At 45.0% G+C, this 17,624-nt stretch overlaps 1 protein-coding gene across 2 annotated transcripts in view; it reads right to left on the minus strand.

Moving 5' to 3' along the window:
• Positions 1 to 17,624, minus strand: part of LOC118360231 (phosphatidylinositol 3,4,5-trisphosphate-dependent Rac exchanger 1 protein-like) — a 135,144-nt gene that overhangs the window by 67,462 nt on the left and 50,058 nt on the right. For both annotated transcript variants that reach the window (XR_008083278.1, XM_052482564.1), the window contains exons 8-11: positions 17,497 to 17,612; positions 15,755 to 15,904; positions 13,122 to 13,269; positions 8,185 to 8,285 (exon numbers count right to left, since the gene is read on the minus strand). Coding sequence is in view for 1 of the 2 variants with exons in the window: in XM_052482564.1 (XP_052338524.1) it covers positions 8,185 to 8,285; positions 13,122 to 13,269; positions 15,755 to 15,904; positions 17,497 to 17,612 (515 nt within the window). In the remaining variant the exon portion in view is untranslated. The remainder of the gene's footprint in view (positions 1 to 8,184; positions 8,286 to 13,121; positions 13,270 to 15,754; positions 15,905 to 17,496; positions 17,613 to 17,624) is intronic.

Genomic DNA, 17,624 nt, shown 5'->3' on the forward strand with positions numbered 1-17,624 from the left:
ACAGACCGACAAACTGGTTGCTATGGCAATGGGGCAGCAGGACAGAGCAGCAGCAGCAGAGCCCACAGGCACCATGTGCCCACTCCCCCTCAGCGCTGAATCCATTCTCTATCCTAAAGAGGCCAAAAATGACACATCGAGGAAAGCTTTTAAACAGAAACTACTAAAGGGGAAGCCAGAAACCCTTTTCGCAGACCTCAGACCTACAAAAACAGTGACGTGAGTAATCTCATCTTCCTCACTGACCAGCCAAATGTATGGAGCTCAGCAGTCTGCTCTCACTACCCATCCATAAAGAAAGAGGGAATCTGTAATGGGTGGAAGCTGAAAATCAAGAGACAGACGACCCTGACAGCACCATGATAACAATCAACCTCTACAAGACTGGGACTGTCATGGTGCAAGGTAACATTAGGCTGTTTGAAACAGACTTTCATACCATTAAGGAGAGAGCAGAGAGAGAGAAGGACACCACCAGTGACATGCCCTCCCACAAGACAAACTCCACCAGCACCACCCTCACCCCTACTCTCCCCACCCAAAAAGGCACATTCAGCACCTCTCTTCCCACCATAGTGGAGGACCTCTCTTCCCACCATAGTGGAGGGATGAGTTCACACCCCAGGCTGCCAGAGGGATGAGTTCACTCAGACCCTCCTCACCACCATGGCTGCAGAGCAGGCTCAGGCCCATCCTCACCACCATGGCTGCCATGAGGGATGAGTTCACCAGACTGGAAGAGGAGGTGGTCCTCCTCAACACCATGGCTGCCATGACGGATGAGTTCACCAGACTGGAGGGGGAGGTGGTCCTCCTCACCACCATGGCTGCCATGAGGGATGAGTTCACCAGACTGGAAGAGGAGGTGGTCCTCCTCAACACCATGGCTGCCATGACGGATGAGTTCACCAGACTGGAGGGGGAGGTGGTCCTGCTCAGGGAGAGCGTGAGCCAACAGCAACAGACAACCACACCTTAGAGGAGCTCCTAACCAAGGTGCGGACAGAGCAAGAGAGAGACGGACTCAAGAGAGAGCTGGCTGATCTAACAAAGGAGGTGAGAGAGCTCCAAAAATACAGGCAGAGCAGTAATAATAATCTGACCACACTAAGAGAGGAGCTGCAGGAGAGAAAGAACAGAATGACTGGCTCCAGGAGCAGATAGAGTGGTCTATGACCTGCCCTCACACAGCAGAGGAGCCCAGCTCAACCAGCCAAGCTTCCCCAGACCTGCCTGCTGCACCCCTCCTCCCCAACCCACAGAACAGCCTCCCACTGACAGTGGCACCGGCACAGACCAGCCACACCCCAGCTCCAACACCCACCAGCCCCCCCTCTGCCCCCTCCAGTCCTGAAGAAATATTTGCTGACATCGTCATGTTGATGGACTCAAATGGGAAGTTAGTTCAGGAGAAGAAACTTTTCCCTAAACACAAAACGAGAAAGGTGTGGTGTCCAACAACGCAGAGTGCCATGGAGCTGCTTGATAAGGCCCATCTCGGGTCGCCAAGCCACATAACCATACACACCGGAAGCAACGACCTGCGTATTCAGCAGAAGAGGGTGTCGACTTCACTACGGGGAGTGATCGAGAAGGCCTCCGCAATCTTTCCCAACTCAAGAATCGCGCTGTCAACCCTTCTACAGAGGAAGGACTTCCACCCTGCCACAATCCAAAGAATAAACGACTGTGCCCTGCGACCTATTGTACACCTGGCCCACCATCCCACCCTCGATCTGGACTGTCTCTATGACCATGTTCACCTGTACAGGGAGACAGTCCCCATCCTTGCCAAGACTCAAGGACATCGCTTTAAACCGCAGCCCGAACCTCGCCACCCAGGAACAGAGGAGCAATCTCCACCCCGCTGAGATCACTGAGACAAAACCCGGACCAGCACCCTGGACCCCCCAGCCATTTCGCCATTTGGAACATAAACTTTATATTTGACAAATTAGCCTCCTTGGCTAATCTAAAGAAGCATAAGAGCAAACCAGAAATAACAGATACTGAAAAATGGTTTGATAATGGTTGCAAACATCTAAGTAATTGAGAAAAATATCTATTCAGAAACACAGAGAACCAGACAACAAAAATGTATGCCTTCAATATGGGGAAACACTGAAGCAATACAAACACACCCTAAGAACAAAAAATAACAGCACATTAGAAAACAGCTGGATGTAATTGAGGAATCCATATAATCAAACCATTTCTAGCGGAATTGGAATAAATTAAACAAACTCCCTCAGGAGGAATTGGCAATCCAAAAATGGAGATATGTGGAGAAATCCCTTTGCAAACCTCTACAGCAATATAGGAAAGAGCCCAGAACAAAAAAAATATATTCCAAAAAAATCCTTGAATCAGTAGTCAAAGACTATCAGAATCGTGTGGATACCCCAATAACAGAAGAAGAATTATTGGAAAAACAATGCACTCTCAAACCCAAAAAGGCCTGTGGTGCTGATGGTATTTTAAATTCAAATTGGCTATACTCAAACTCTTCAACATTACCCTCACTGCAGGTATTTTCCCCGATATTTGGAGATCACACCAATCTATAAAAACAGAGACAAATTTGACCCAAATAATTAGAGGAATTTGTGTTAACAGCAACTAGGGGAAAATTCTCTGCTGTGTTATAAATAGCAGACTACATCATTTCCTTGATGAACACAACGTCCCGAGTAGAAGCCAGATTGGATTTCTAAAAAATTATCGTAGAACAGACCACATTTATTACACCCTCCACACTAATTGACAAACAAGTAAACCAAAACAAAGGCTAAATCTATTCATGTTTTCAACAAGTAATCTAACTAACAATTCCAAAACTACTGTCTTATACACAGTGTAAGGGGATAAAGAATATGTACATAAAGACATATGAATGAGTGATGGTACAGAGCAGCATAGGCAAGATACAGTAGATGGTATCGAGTACAGTATATACATATGAGATGAGTATGTAAACAAAGTGGCATAGTTAAAGTGGCTAGTGATACATGTATTACATAAGGATGCAGTCGATGATATAGAGTACAGTATATATGTATGCATATGAGATGAATAATGTAGGGTATGTAACATTATATAAGGTAGCATTGTTTAAAGTGGCTAGTGATATATTTACATCATTTCCCATCAATTCCCATTATTAAAGTGGCTGGAGTTGAGTCAGTGTCAGTGTGTTGGCAGCAGCCACTCAATGTTAGTGGTGGCTGTTTAACAGTCTGATGGCCTTGAGATAGAAGCTGTTTTTCAGTCTCTCAGTCCCAGCTTTGATGCACCTGTACTGAGCTCGCCTTCTGGATGATAGCGGGGTGAACAGGCAGTGGCTCGGGTGGTTGTTTTCCTTGATGATCTTTATGGCCTTCCTGTAACATCGGGTGGTGTAGGTGTCCTGGAGGGCAGGTAGTTTGCCCCCGGTGATGCGTTGTGCAGACCTCACTACCCTCTGGAGAGCCTTACGGTTGTGGGCGGAGCAGTTGCCGTACCAGGCGGTGATACAGCCCGCCAGGATGCTCTTGATTGTGCATCTGTAGAAGTTTGTGAGTGCTTTTGGTGACAAGCCAAATTTCTTCAGCCTCCTGAGGTTGAAGAGGCGCTGCTGCGCCTTCTTCACGATGCTGTCTGTGTGAGTGGAACAATTCAGTTTGTCTGTGATGTGTATGCCGAGGAACTTAAAACTTGCTACCCTCTCCACTACTGTTCCATCGATGTGTATAGGGGGGTGTTCCCTCTGCTGTTTCCTGAAGTCCACAATCATCTCCTTAGTTTTGTTGACGTTGAGTGTGAGGTTATTTTCCTGACACCACACTCCGAGGGCCCTCACCTCCTCCCTGTAGGCTGTCTCGTCGTTGTTGGTAATCCAGCCTACCACTGTGGTGTCGTCCGCAAACTTGATGATTGAGTTGGAGGCGTGCGTGGCCACGCAGTCGTGGGTGAACAGGGAGTACAGGAGAGGGCTCAGAACGCACCCTTGTGGGGCCCCCGTGTTGAGGATCAGCGGGGAGGAGGTGTTGTTGCCTACCCTCACCACCTGGGGGCATCTCGTCAGGAAGTCCAGTACCCAGTTGCACAGGGCGGGGTCGTGACCCAGGGTCTCGAGCTTGATGACGAGCTTGGAGGGTACTATGGTGTTGAATGCCGAGCTGTAGTCGATGAACAGCATTCTCACATACCATTTCTAGGATTAAATATCAGCAACTCAGGTAGCTTTCACATGGTTTCACATGGTTGTGAATGAGCATTCTATGCCATTAAAAGGAACATTAAAATCGAAATTCCAATTAGAATCTGGCTCAATTTTCCAATCGGTTATAGAACCAATTGCTCTATATGGCAGTGAAGTATGGGATCCAATCTCTTTACCAAATGGGACAAACATCCAATTGAAATACTGCATGCAGATTTTGGCAAGACTGTATTGCAAGTGCAAAGAAAAACTCAAAATAACGCATGTAGAGCAGAATTTGGGCCAATACTCCCTCATTCGAAAAGAAAAAAGAACAATCAAATTTTAAAACCATCTAAAAACAAGCGACCAAAACATTTCATCACACAGCTCTACAATGTCAAGAGATGAAACAAGAGAAGAGTCCCCTCAGCCAGCTGGTTCTGAGGCTCAGTTCACCAACCCAAACCAACCCCATAGAGCCTCAGGACAGCCCTCAGAGAATCTGGCCCAAATCATCACAAAACAAAAAGAAAAATATATCACCTATTGGAAAGACACCACAAGTAAACTTCAATGCTATTTGGCTCTAAACAGACAGTAGTTGGTGGCAGACTATCTGACCACTGTGACTGATAGAAAACGGAGAAAAACATTGACTAGGTACAGACTCAGTGAGCAGTCTGGCTATAGAAACCGGTCGTCACAGACAAACCTGGCTGTCCAGAGAGGACAGGCGGTGCTCACTATGCTCCAGGGTAGAGGTAGATACAGAGCTGCATTTCCTATTACACTGTGACAAATATTCAGACCTAAGAGAATATTTATTTCAAAAAATTATAATTCAATTAATTAATGAATTAATCTCAATACAAAGAATATGAAACTATAAAAGATGAAGAAAACATCTAATATTCATTGGGTGCAAAGCCAAAATGTGCAGTTTTGGCAGCCAAATATGTATCCTCCTGCCACAACCTGAGGGACAGCCAGTGAAAAGTGCAATGTAATGTCAATATTATTTCCCATTTTGTTTCGTCTTTCATACCATGTGTTTTCTCAGTCACGTTGACACCGGTCTACTACCATTGCTTTAATGCATTGTTGTTCTGATTAATATTGTTAGTGTAGTTGTTGTTAATGGTAATCCCATATCCACTACTACTATTATTATTGCTGTTGGTCCCATTTATTTATATACAGTGGGGCAAAAAAGTATTTAGTCAGCCACCAATTGCGCAAGTTCCGAGACGGGAATAGAGAGAGAGCAAGAGGGGGGGAACGAGAGAGCGCACAAGAGGGTGGAGGGAGGGGGAGCGAGAGAGTGTGAGATGAAAAGAGCGCAAGACGAAAAGAGCGCGAGACGGAAAGAGAGCGAGAAGAGAGAGATCGGAAAGAGCAAGAAGAGAGAGATCGGAAGAGAGTGATAGAGATGGGGAAGAGAGAGCGAGATGGAGAGAGAGAGGGGGAGCGAGAGAAAGGGGGAGCGAGAGAGGGTTCAACAACTGATTGGTTCATTAGTTAAACATTCATCACTAATCATTGAACCAGTAGGGTTGCTGCTGTGTATCGACTAACGCTTTCAGAACATCCATTGAGCCAGTGCAAAGGGAGACCCATTGAGAGCTCTCAAATCATAAATGAAAAGTCCAAAGGGGAAAACACAGGGAAATTGGTTTTGAGATGCTGATGACTCGACACACACAAATTGAGCTCCCCATAACAAAATAGGTCTCTCTCCCCTGCCTTCTTTCCTTGCCACTCTCTGCTGTCACCCTGAATCTCATTCTCCGTCACCTGTGCTCCCCTTGAGATCAGTGCCTAATGAGTGGCAGCCCTATACCCCAGAGGCAAAGCCATCACTGTCCCCATGTCCTATCCCACAACACATGGACTCTCTTTCTAAAATTATCTGCCAAAATTGTTGCAACCCCTTGTTGCAAAGCCTGTTCAACCTCTCCTTCATGTCATCTGAGTTACCTAAAGATTGGAAAGCTGATGTGGTCATCCCCCTCTTCAAAGTGAGAGACACTCTAGACCCAAACTGTTACAGACCTATATCCATCCTGCTCTGCCTTTCTAAAGTACTCGAAAGCCAAGTTAACAAACAGATGACTGACCATTTCGAAACCCACCGTACCTTTTCCACTATGCAATCTGGTTTCCGAGCTGGTCATGGGTGCACCTCAGCCACGCTCAAAGTCCGATAAACGATATCATAACCGCCATCGATAAAAGACAGTACTGTGCAGCCGTCTTCATTGACCTGACAAATGCTTTCGACTCTGTCAAGCACTGCATTCTTATCGGCAGACTCGATAGCCTTGGTTTCTCAAATGACTGCCTCGCCTGGTTCACAAACAACTTCTCCAACAGAGTTCAGTGTGTCAAATCAGAGGGTCTGCTGTCCGGACCTCTGGCAGTCTCTATGGGGGTGCCACAGGGTTCTATTCTCAGGCCGACTCTTTTCTCTGTATACATCAATGATGTTGCTCTTGCTGCTGGTGATTCTCTGATCCACCTCTACGCAGACGACACCCTTCAGTATACATCTGGCCCTTCTTTGGACACTGTTAACTAACCTCCAGACGAGCGTCAATGCCATACAACACTCCTTCCGTGGCCTCCAACTGCTCTTAAATGAAAGTAAAACTAAGTGCATGCTCTTCAACCGATTGCTGCCCACACCTGCCCGTCTGACTAGCATCACTACTCTGGAAGGTTCGGACTTAGAATATGTGGACAACTACAAATAACTAAGTGTCTTGTTAGACTGCAAACTCTCCTTTCAGACTCACATTAAGCATCTCCAATCCAAAATTTAATCTAGAATCGGCTTCCTATTTCGCAACAATGCATCCTTCACTCATGCTGCTAAACATACCCTCGTAAAACTGCCTATCCTATCGATCCTTGACTTCGGAGAAGTCATTTACAAAATAGCCTCAAACACTACTCAGACTGCATCCATGTTGCTATCACAGTGCCATCTGTTTTATCACCAAAGCCCCATATACTACCCACCACTGCGACCTGTACGCTCTCGTTGGCTGGCCCTCACTTAATACTCGTCGCCAAACCCACTGGCTCCAGGTCATCTATAAGTCATTGCTAGGTAAAGCTCTGCCTTATCTCAGCTCACTGGTCACCATAGCAGCACCCACCCGTAACATGCGCTCCAGCAGGTACATCTCACTGATCATCCCCAAAGCCAATTCGTCAAAACATCTCCTTCCAGTTCTCTGCTGCCAATGACTGGAACAAACTGCAAAAATCACTGAAGCTGGAGACTTATATCTCCCTCACTAACTTTAAACATCAGCTGTCAGAGCAGCTTACAGATCACTGCACCTGTACACAGCCCATCTGTAAACTACCTCATCCCCATGTTATTTATTTTTTTGCACCCCAGTATCTCTACTTGCACATCATCATCTGCACATTAACACACCAGTGTTACTGGCAAAATAATTACAATTTAGCATTATGGCCTATTTATTGCCTTACCTCCCTAATCTTACTACATCTGCACACACTGTACATAGATTTTTCTATTGTGTTATTGACTGTACATTTGTTTATGTGTAACTCTGTTGTGGTTTTTGTCCCAACTGCTTTGCTTTATCTTGGCCAGGTCGCAGTTGTAAATGAGAACTTGTCTCAACTGGCCTACCTGGTTAAATAAACATAAATGAAACATGGAGACAACAAGACAGGAGGGGAGTAAATAATAAATAAATAATATCAAATGAGACCGACAGAAGTGTGAGACTGAAAATATAATACAAACAAATACACCCATGAAGTGCAAATAATGAGGCATATGGAAAGAGAGAAGAAGAGAATAAAAGAGAGTGGGAGGATTAGAGAGAAACATCTATAGAACAAGAGAAGAGACAGAGAGAGAACGAGGAAGACAAAGAGAGCCAGAGAGAAAAAGTGAGAGGGGGGTTAAGCCAGAAAGAATGACAGAATGGTATGAAGGACAGAGTCTGTCCTCTCACCATGGTGGATGATTCCGTTCTCCAGCAGAGCTTGACCCAAGTTGACCCCCTCGTCTGGCGTGCTGATCTCTCCGCTCTCCATCAGCCACGACACAAACTCACTGTGGTTACAAGGACACAACACTTTAGTATAATAAGGTGTAACATAAATAAACATGGTGTTAAAACGTTTAAAAAGACAGACCAAATGCCATTTAGAAGATGCTTTCATCCAAAGTGAGTGCATACATTTTCTGTATAAATGTGGCCCCAGCAGGAATCGAACCCTGAGTCACACAGATCCAATAGCATAGGATACAGTCAGACTGGACCCCAGGAAGACTAGCAGTAATCATGGCATCAGCAAATGGGGAACCCAATAATTAAATTAATTAATTATTCATGATTGAGATCCCCATTTCCTGATGCCATGATGACTGCTGGTCTTCCTGGGGTCCAGCCTGACTTGTTTTTTCTCTGCCCGGACTACCCCTTAAGTACCTTCTCATGTGCATTTCAGCCTTTTCAAGTACCCCTAGGGGTCCTAGTACCCCTTGTTGGGAACCAATGGTATAGAATACAGATATAGCTTTAGGGAAGGATAGTTCAAAATGAGAAGGGCAACTACAGTTCTGGGAGAGGCAAAGGTTGTGCAGGCTTTTTGTTTCAGCCTGGCATTGACACTACTGATTCTGGAAATTAGTGCTATTCACCTTAGACCATATGCAGTCACCTGAATTATATAAATGGCACACACACACACACACACACACACACACACACACACACACACACACACACACACACACACACACACACACACACACACACCTTTTAAAACCCATTGTAACAGATAAGCGCTCCCAAAAGATACAGAGGTGCCTTCTCTCTTCCCTTTCATTCATCTCTCCCGCTTCCCTTCTTTATCCCCTATCCCACATCTCCTAAACCTTTCTATCCCTCTGCCCCTTCTCCCTTGCTCCCAGTGTCCTCCCTCCCACCAGCCTTAAACACCCTCTTTCTCGCTCTCACTCCCTCCAAAATGTGCCAATTTATATTCATGGCTTTTGTAGCACCATTCATATACAAGCATACTCATATTTAAATATAGCATTTTCTCTCCTCAGAGTGTATTGTCCCTCTTGAGACAAACCAGATGTTTGGAGCAGATAAAATAACATTTCCCTCTGCTCAATGTTCCACGCCACTGAGCAAACTCAATATCCCATTGAACGACGAACAGTGAATGTGAGCGACTGTCTGAATGTGTATGTGTGCGTGAGCATTGCTGAGAACGCAGGCTAAATGTGCGATTCCTGTGTGTGTGTTCATGCAAAATATGAGAGAGTGCTTGTGTACCCTACTGCGAAAGCAGGGTAAATGTATAATTCCTCTGCATGCATGTTCATGCCAAATGTGTATGTATGTATGAACGAACCAACGGTCATGAGTAGTCCTGCCAAAGCAGGCTAAATGTGTAATGTGTAATGTGTGTGTGTGTGTGTGGGGGGGGGGGGTGTACAATAAAGTTAAGGGATTATCTCAGTGTGTGTGTACTGTATGTGTGCGTGCATGCATATGAACACGTGTCTGTATCGGACATTCTGCACAGCATGCTACAATGTCATCTAAGTTAGCTATTGGATATACTACATCAGAGTCAACATGAGGCTTGCTTCATCTTGAACAAGGAACTTGATATTGCAAATGTTGTTTCTATTGTGCAAGATACTAATCTGTCGAATGAATTAATCTTGTGAAAACCACATCAGTTTGCACATCCAGCATACACAAGATCTGGGTCGTATTCATTACTGCACAACATAGCAAAACATAGAAAAATGTTTTGTAACATAAAACTAAAACAAGTGTTTCTTATAGGACAATAAGATAAGAATTAAGGTAACCCTTTCATGTTTGGGCCTGTTTTCTTTTCCATTTCGTGCCAATGAATACTGTCCTGGTGCATTGCCAAACCCAAGATGCAATACAGGCACCAATGTGAGCAAAGAAACCTGCATTAGGAAATTGGCTGAGAAAGAGGAAGGCGAAAAGAAGAATACGACCAACTGCCTAACTACGACGGTGAAAAATTGTGGAATTAGGGAGCTACGAAGAAAAATCTCACCGTGAAATTGGCATTCGGTACCGGAATCATTTAATCCAATAAGACTTAGTGACATCTCCTGAAGTGAGCTATGTTCATTTATAATAACATCAGTAACACAGAGAGGATGCATTCAATAAAAACAGGAAGGGAAGGATGCAGGGAGGGAGGGCTGACAGGAGGGAAGAATGCTGCACCTCGTGTTTATATTGATGTCATACAAGGAAAACTACCAGAGGGGATGGACGGCTTGAGGTACGGAGGGGGGAAGCATTGAGCTTGTTTGGGTGCGGGACAGTCAGGACAGTGTGAAATGTTATTGTTCTTGGCGTTATGAGTTCTCTTATCAGTAGTACTTGGGAGGGCACTGATATGCATTGTAGGATTCTGTATCAAATTCATTTGGGTTTAAAATTCAACCTTATAAAGACAGAATGACAACTGCCCCACACGTAACGCCCATGGAATCGTACCTCCCTGACATGACATTTTACAGTTCTAAAGAAACTCATTAAACACTTGTTAGGATGCTGACTGACTCCATAATGAATGCCTGGTGATCAACGTCGTTTTCCTCCCTTTTTTTCCCCTGAAAGGAATCTCGCAAACACTTTGTTATGGAGCTGTGAGGCATGATGAAAAATGCATTACTTGCAGGCAAATCAGCCCTCATTGTTAATTCATGGCATTCAAAAGAATGATGGGGAAAGAAAAAAAGGAGAGCGCAGCTCAGTCCAGTGGCTCGCTGTGTGCATGTGAGCATTGCTGAGAAAGCAGGCCACATGTGTGATTCCTGTGTGTGTGTGTGTTCATGCAAAACGAGTGTGTGTTCATGAGCATTGCTGAGAAAGCAGTCTAAAATGGGTCATCCCTGTGTGTGTTAATATCCAAATACAATGGCAAGAAAAAGTATGTGAATAAATTGGTCATCAAATTTGATCTGATCTTCCTCAACAATACTCAAACAAAGTGTGCTTAAACTAATAACACACACATTATTGTATTTTTCTTGTCTATATTGAATACATCATTTAAAACACTCACAGTGTAGGTTGGAATAAGTATGTGAACCCCTAGGCTAATGACTTCTCCAAAAGCTAATTGGAGTCAGGAGTCAGCTAACCTGGCGTCCAATCAATGAGACGAGATTGGAGACGTTGGTTAGAGCTGCCCTGCAATATAAAAAAAACACTCACAAAATGTGAGTTTGCTATTCACATGAAGCATTGACTGAAGTGAACCATGCCTCGAACAAAATACATCTCAGAAGATCTAAGATGAAGAATTGTTGACTTGCATAAAGCTGGAAAGGGTTACAAACGTATCTCTAAAAGCCTTGACGTTCATCAGTCCATGGCAAGACAAATTGCATATAAATGGAGAAAGTTCAGCACTGTTGCTACTCTCCCAAGGAGTGGCCATCCTGCAAAGATGACTGCAAGAGCACAGTACAGAATGCTCAATGAGGTTAAGAAGAATCCTAGAGTGTCAGCTAAAGACTTACAGAAATCTCTGGAACACGGAAACATCTCTGTTGATGAGTCTTCGATTCATGAAACACTAAACCAGAATGGTGTTCATGGGAGGACACCACAGAAGAAGCCAATGCTGTCCAAAAAAACATTGCTGTACGTCTGAATTTCGCAAAAGAGCACCTGGATGTTCCACGGTTCTACTGGCAAAATATTATGTGGACAGATGAAATTAAAGTAGAGTTGTTTGGAAGGAACACACAACACTATGTGTGGAGAAAAACAGGCACAGCACACCACCATCAAAACCTCATCCCAACTGTAAAGTATGGTGGAGGGAGGGAGCATCATGGTTTGGGGCTGCTTTGCTGCCTCATGGCCTGGACAGCTTGCGATCATCAATGGAAAAATGAATTCCCAAGTTAATCAAGACATTTTGCAGGAGAATGTAAGGCTACCTGTCCGCCAATTGAAGCTCAACAGAAGTTGGGTGATGCAACAGGACAACGACCCAAAACACAGAAGTAAATCAACAACAGAATAGCTTCAACAGAAGAAAATACGCCTTCTGGAGTGGCCCAGTCAGAGTCCTGACCTCAACCCAATTTAAAATGCTGTGGCATGACCTTGAGAGCAATTCACATCAGACATCCCAAGAATATTGCTGAACTGAAACAGTTTTGTAAAGAGGAATGGACCAAAATTCCTCCTGACCATTGTACAGGTCTGATCCACAACTACAGAACATGTTTGGTTGAGGTTATTGCTGCCAAAGGAGGGTCAACCAGTTATTAAATCCAAGGGTTCACATACTTTTGCACCCTGCACTGTGAATGTTTACACGGTGTGTTCAATAAAGACATGAAAACATATTCTTGTTTGTGTGCTATTAGTTTCAGCAGACTGTGTTTGTCTATTGTTGTGACTAAGAAGAAAACCATATCAAATTTTATGACCAATTTATGCAGAAATCCAGGTAATTCCAGTGGGTTCACATACTTTTTCTTGCCACTGTATGGGTGTTCATGCAATGTTTGCGTGTTCCCTGCTGTGGAAGCAGACTAAAAGTGTGATCCCCACATGTGTGTTCATGCCAAAGTGTGTGTGTGGGTTTGTGCGTATAACTGTGAAAGCAGGGTAAATGTATGATTCCTGTAGCATGTGTGTTCATGCTAATTCACAGACACACCTTGAGGGGAGGGTGTTCCAAATTATACTCTGGCAGTTAAAGGGAAGGTCTCTTCTCTAATGAAGCTCTTTCTGTATTCGTTGGGAACTGTCGCCTCCAATGACAAAGTGCTTGGCTCCCAACACAGGGAGGAAAACAATTCCCAGACACCTCCCTCATCAGTTAATTTTTTCTGGGTGAAAGAACTCACTTTCCCATGAAGCACTTGGGCACGGTAGTCAACTTTCGGCGCCGGTCCTTGATCAGGTGGCGGCTCTTGGTCATCATCATATGGTAAAGCTTCTCGCCTTTCTTGGCGATCATAACGTAGGCATCCCGCTCCATCCCAAGCTTCAGACCTGTTACCAACAGAGAAAAACTCAAGGGGTCAGACACCAAAGCATTTTGCATATGACGTTCATGAGCCTGGTTATTATCGAAAGCCTAAGGTGTTAGAAACTGCAATCAATATTTGTCTAACCCAACTGTGAAATTGGTTATCAGACAAAGGAAAGAAAGGGGAGAAAATATAGGGGTAAAGATAAATCCCTGTGTGGTGAGAGAGTGAACGAGAGAAACACTGCAACCCTCCTCTCACTGCATAACAAGCCATGCTGATTCCCAAGACTTGCACAGGGGGGCTGCGGCAGTTACAGCAGCAAAAAAAACAAGGCCCAACAACTAACCCTGAGGGACACCACCATTTCCTCCAGTCAGCCCTCTGACGTCTACGCGTTTCAGCCCCCAAGGGGGAGAGGCTGTCACGGGGCTGTCAGAAGACGCAATGTCCCTGCCTGCAGGGCCTCGTTGGGGAGTCTGGCACGGTACAGGGGCGTATGCCACCTACTTCGGATGGAAATCCAGATGTTAATCTGTCTAGGTCTCGAACAATGTACTGTATCGACACTCGCCTGCCAATGTACAGTATCGACACTCGCCTGCCAATGTACTGTATCGACACTCGCCTGCCAATGTACTGTATCGACACTCGCCTGCCAATGTACTGCGGCATCACTGAGCGTTTATATCTTTGGTGTAGAGCAGCAGTTATGCTTACCAAGCTGCAACACAACTGAGATTATGAAAAACATGTAGAGGCAATTCAAAACAAGAGTTGATGTTGAGCCGTTGAAGGTCGACCATGCTCAACAGAGCTACCAAACCATATACTGTAGGTAAAACTAGCTCTGTTCTAAACTCTACCGTGGGGCTCTCTGAGCTGCTAAACTACACGGTTGGGCTCTCTGAACCTTGAAGCTCCATCATCAGGCTCTCTGATTGGCTAAATTCCACTGTCCTGCTAAACCATGGGATTCCAACTCAATTTGCGGGTGTGCCAGAGCTGGGTGCCGCTGATGGAGGTGGGGTTGGATTACACTTGACAGGAGCTGGAGTAGACTCAAGCAAAGAGTGCCATTGGACAGACTGGGGTCTGGTCCTGGTGCAGGGGGCCCCAACCCCGGGCTGCTGCCCCAGCTGTCAGTGCCTGACGAGAGACCCCCTCTTCCCACTCTCACAGGCACAGACTAACCGGTTTACATGCTAGCCCACTCATTTTCCCTCTATCGCCACAAAATCTCTGATAAGACGATCTCAGACCCATCCAGCTGCCAGGGCCAAAACAAATTGATCTGTCTTGGGAGTATTTAAAGGGGCCACAACCAAAACCCTTTTAAAGAGGTGTGCTGCGGGAACTGGAATCCAACAATGGGTCAGGTATCAATAGTAAAACAGGGATGAAAGGGATGTGCCGTGGATCTAATGGCCGTGGTCAAACCTTCCAGATGTGGGCTAGGCCGGGGGTTCAGGGAGGGGGGTTGGGGTCGGCTGCACTGTGACTGATCTGGTATCTATTAGCCTCAGGTCAACTTCCGCCTAGCATAACCGGATACCCAGAATATCCCTTGGTACTCTGGAAAGCTCCACTTCTCGACTGTAGCCACAGGATCAGGTACTGATACCATGGCATGCTGTGACCACTCACTCAAGGCCATGCGTTAGGCTCATTCGCTACATTTCAAATATTCAATATTGTTGTACACAGCTAGAACCAGGTGTGGTTATTTGTTCAAAACCCTTGGCTGTTTAAGTTGAGTCATTTCCATTTGCATGCAGTTTGGGGAAAGCTGTTGTGATTTCTGCCTCCAATGCTATCAGGTATCACCAGGCATGCCTACAGCCACAGAATCCTGCAAAAGCCTTTCAAGCTTTATTGGCACGCTTGGTGCGTTACGGTTTCTGGCAAAGCTGCTGCTACTGCTCTTTTTCGGGCTCTGGCGAATAGTCTGTTTTTTTGCACATCTCGAATTTGTTTGTGAATGAACTGCTCCAGAAAGTGCTCTCTCTCAGGGGTGTTGATTGGAAAACATGGTCTCGTACTGCGTCGCATGAGGCGACTGGCTCTTTTCTTTGAATGTTAAACTCCAGGCTCTCACCTGCATACATTTGGAAACGCAGGTCAAGGTCATCACGACATGATCTTAAAGACTTTATTTATGAAACAAATGCTAGCTAGCTAGAGAGACTCTGGGTAGTAAGACATACTGCATCATAATCCACATACCATAAGCATACCACAACAGTCCTAGTGATGCACCAATTAATTTGAATGCCTGCGTGCGACAATTGGAGCTCTCACAACAGCCAGGAGGAATTATTTTGTTCCCTCTTGCAACACTAACCATTTGTTTATCTGAAGCATTATTGTGTTAGCAACACTGACATACTGCATCAGTCGAGGAGGTCAGCCAGCACAACCAGAAAACATGAGAGCATTCTTTCACACACTCCATGGAGGTGGGAGAGAAGGAGTGTGAGTGACATCCCCCTTGTCATTCTACTCACTCTCTCTCTGCTCTCGTTCCCTCAAGATGGCGTCGAGCCACTTCTGCTTCTCCTCTGCGTTCTTGGCCATGCAGACGAACCACTTGTTCTTGGCCGTGTTGTGGAGCTTCCAGCCGTTGGTCACTGTGTAGTTGTTGCTGTGGTAGTCAGCTAAGAAAAGAGGTACATAACAAGTAAGGGACCATGGTACAGTACACACCCCATGACTCCTCTTCTTGAAAACTTGGAAGGTAATACAGCCTGCCTAGCCACACCACTCTCAAGCATCACCTATCTTTGAAACACCATGGAGTTGAAATATCCATAATTCTGTAAGTACTGCTAAGAAAAAAATAGCAGAGTGTCTCTCTCTCTCAATGGGTTGGGGTAATGGAGTTGGATTAGTGCAATGTGAAACCGGATGGAGGCATAGGGAGAAATAATCATGTTTGGGTGTGCATGGGGAATGCTATCAAACAATAGTAGATGTAAGAGGATGATGCTACTGCATTCATCCAATGAAAGCAGTGTGACTGTGTATACACACAGACCCATCCACACACACTCACCCTAAAAAGGTCTCCTTACGAACAAGGAACTGGCCTACGCTTTGTTGTTTGTTTACATGTTGCCTAGCTGCAGTTGTCAGTGCATGTCAATGTTGTAATATGTAGTTGAAGAAAAAAAATAGCCACTAGGTCTTGTCCTTATTACTGTAAAACTAATCAATGGAATGGTGTAAAAGTGCAGTTATCAACCTTAGACAAGCTAACCTGGCAGTGTAAAGAGGACACATGACCTTGGTCCCACTATCAGGTTATACGGTCTCCCTGGCAAACATGCAGAGAGAGAACATGTTTTCCTTTGTGATTTCCTCTGAAAGTACGAAGCGACGGGCAGCAAATAACCCGTGGGGCACAGAGAAGAGGCATGTGAACCCAAGAAGACGTGCATTCATACCTCTAAGGCCTACAGCTACAACTAGAAACCCACTCACAGAAAACAACCAGACCTGGGTTCAAAGAGTACTTGAAATCTTTCAGATGCTTTGAACATTTCCTTGAGCCTGTCTGGAGTGCAAGAACGGAGGGATTAGCATTTTAGGGGCTACTTCATTGGTTATACTGCCCCAGGCTACTTCAATCGGGGCGGCAGCATAGCCTAGTGGTTAGAGCGTTGGACTAGTAACCAGAAGGTTGCGAGTTCAAACCCCCGAGCTGACAAGGTACAAATCTGTCGTTCTGCCCCTGAACAGGCAGTTAACCCACTGTTCCCAGGCCGTCATTGAAAATAAGAATGTGTTCTTAACTGACTTGCCTGGTTAAATAAAGGTCAAATTAAAAATTCAAATTAAATATATATTATATTTGAACAATTTTAACTACTATTTCAACACAAGACATGAAAAAAACAGGCTGGTGTGCAATAAACCACATGAGCAAAACAGTAATAATAAGTGCCAGTTCTTGCAACAGCATGCATCCCAGTAGTTCAAAGGTGTGAAATGCAGGTCGGTGCATCCGCTCTGAACCAATGTGCAGACAGCAGATTCATATAGTCACCTGACCGTTTGTAAGCAGCTCAAACAAGAAAAACCTACGCAAGATTTTATTGCCACACCCAAATTGTCAACACTCATTAGCTTTGTATAATCTACTCTACCAGCTAATCTAGAAAGAAAGAAAATGACTGAATGGATGAATGAAAAGAGGGATGGATGGATGCTCCTATATGAACTGATGACTGGTGGGGCTGGCACGAACCTGTTCCATCCTCAACGTTTTCCACTTCCATCACCTCTGTGTTGATTCTTCCTCTGAACATGTACAGGGGGCCATTGATGGACTTGGTCCTCTTTGTGGATTTCTTCCCAGTTACCCTACGAAATTTA

The sequence above is a fragment of the Oncorhynchus keta genome, chromosome 27 (assembly GCF_023373465.1).
Source record: "Oncorhynchus keta strain PuntledgeMale-10-30-2019 chromosome 27, Oket_V2, whole genome shotgun sequence".
Classification (NCBI taxonomy): domain Eukaryota; kingdom Metazoa; phylum Chordata; class Actinopteri; order Salmoniformes; family Salmonidae; genus Oncorhynchus; species Oncorhynchus keta.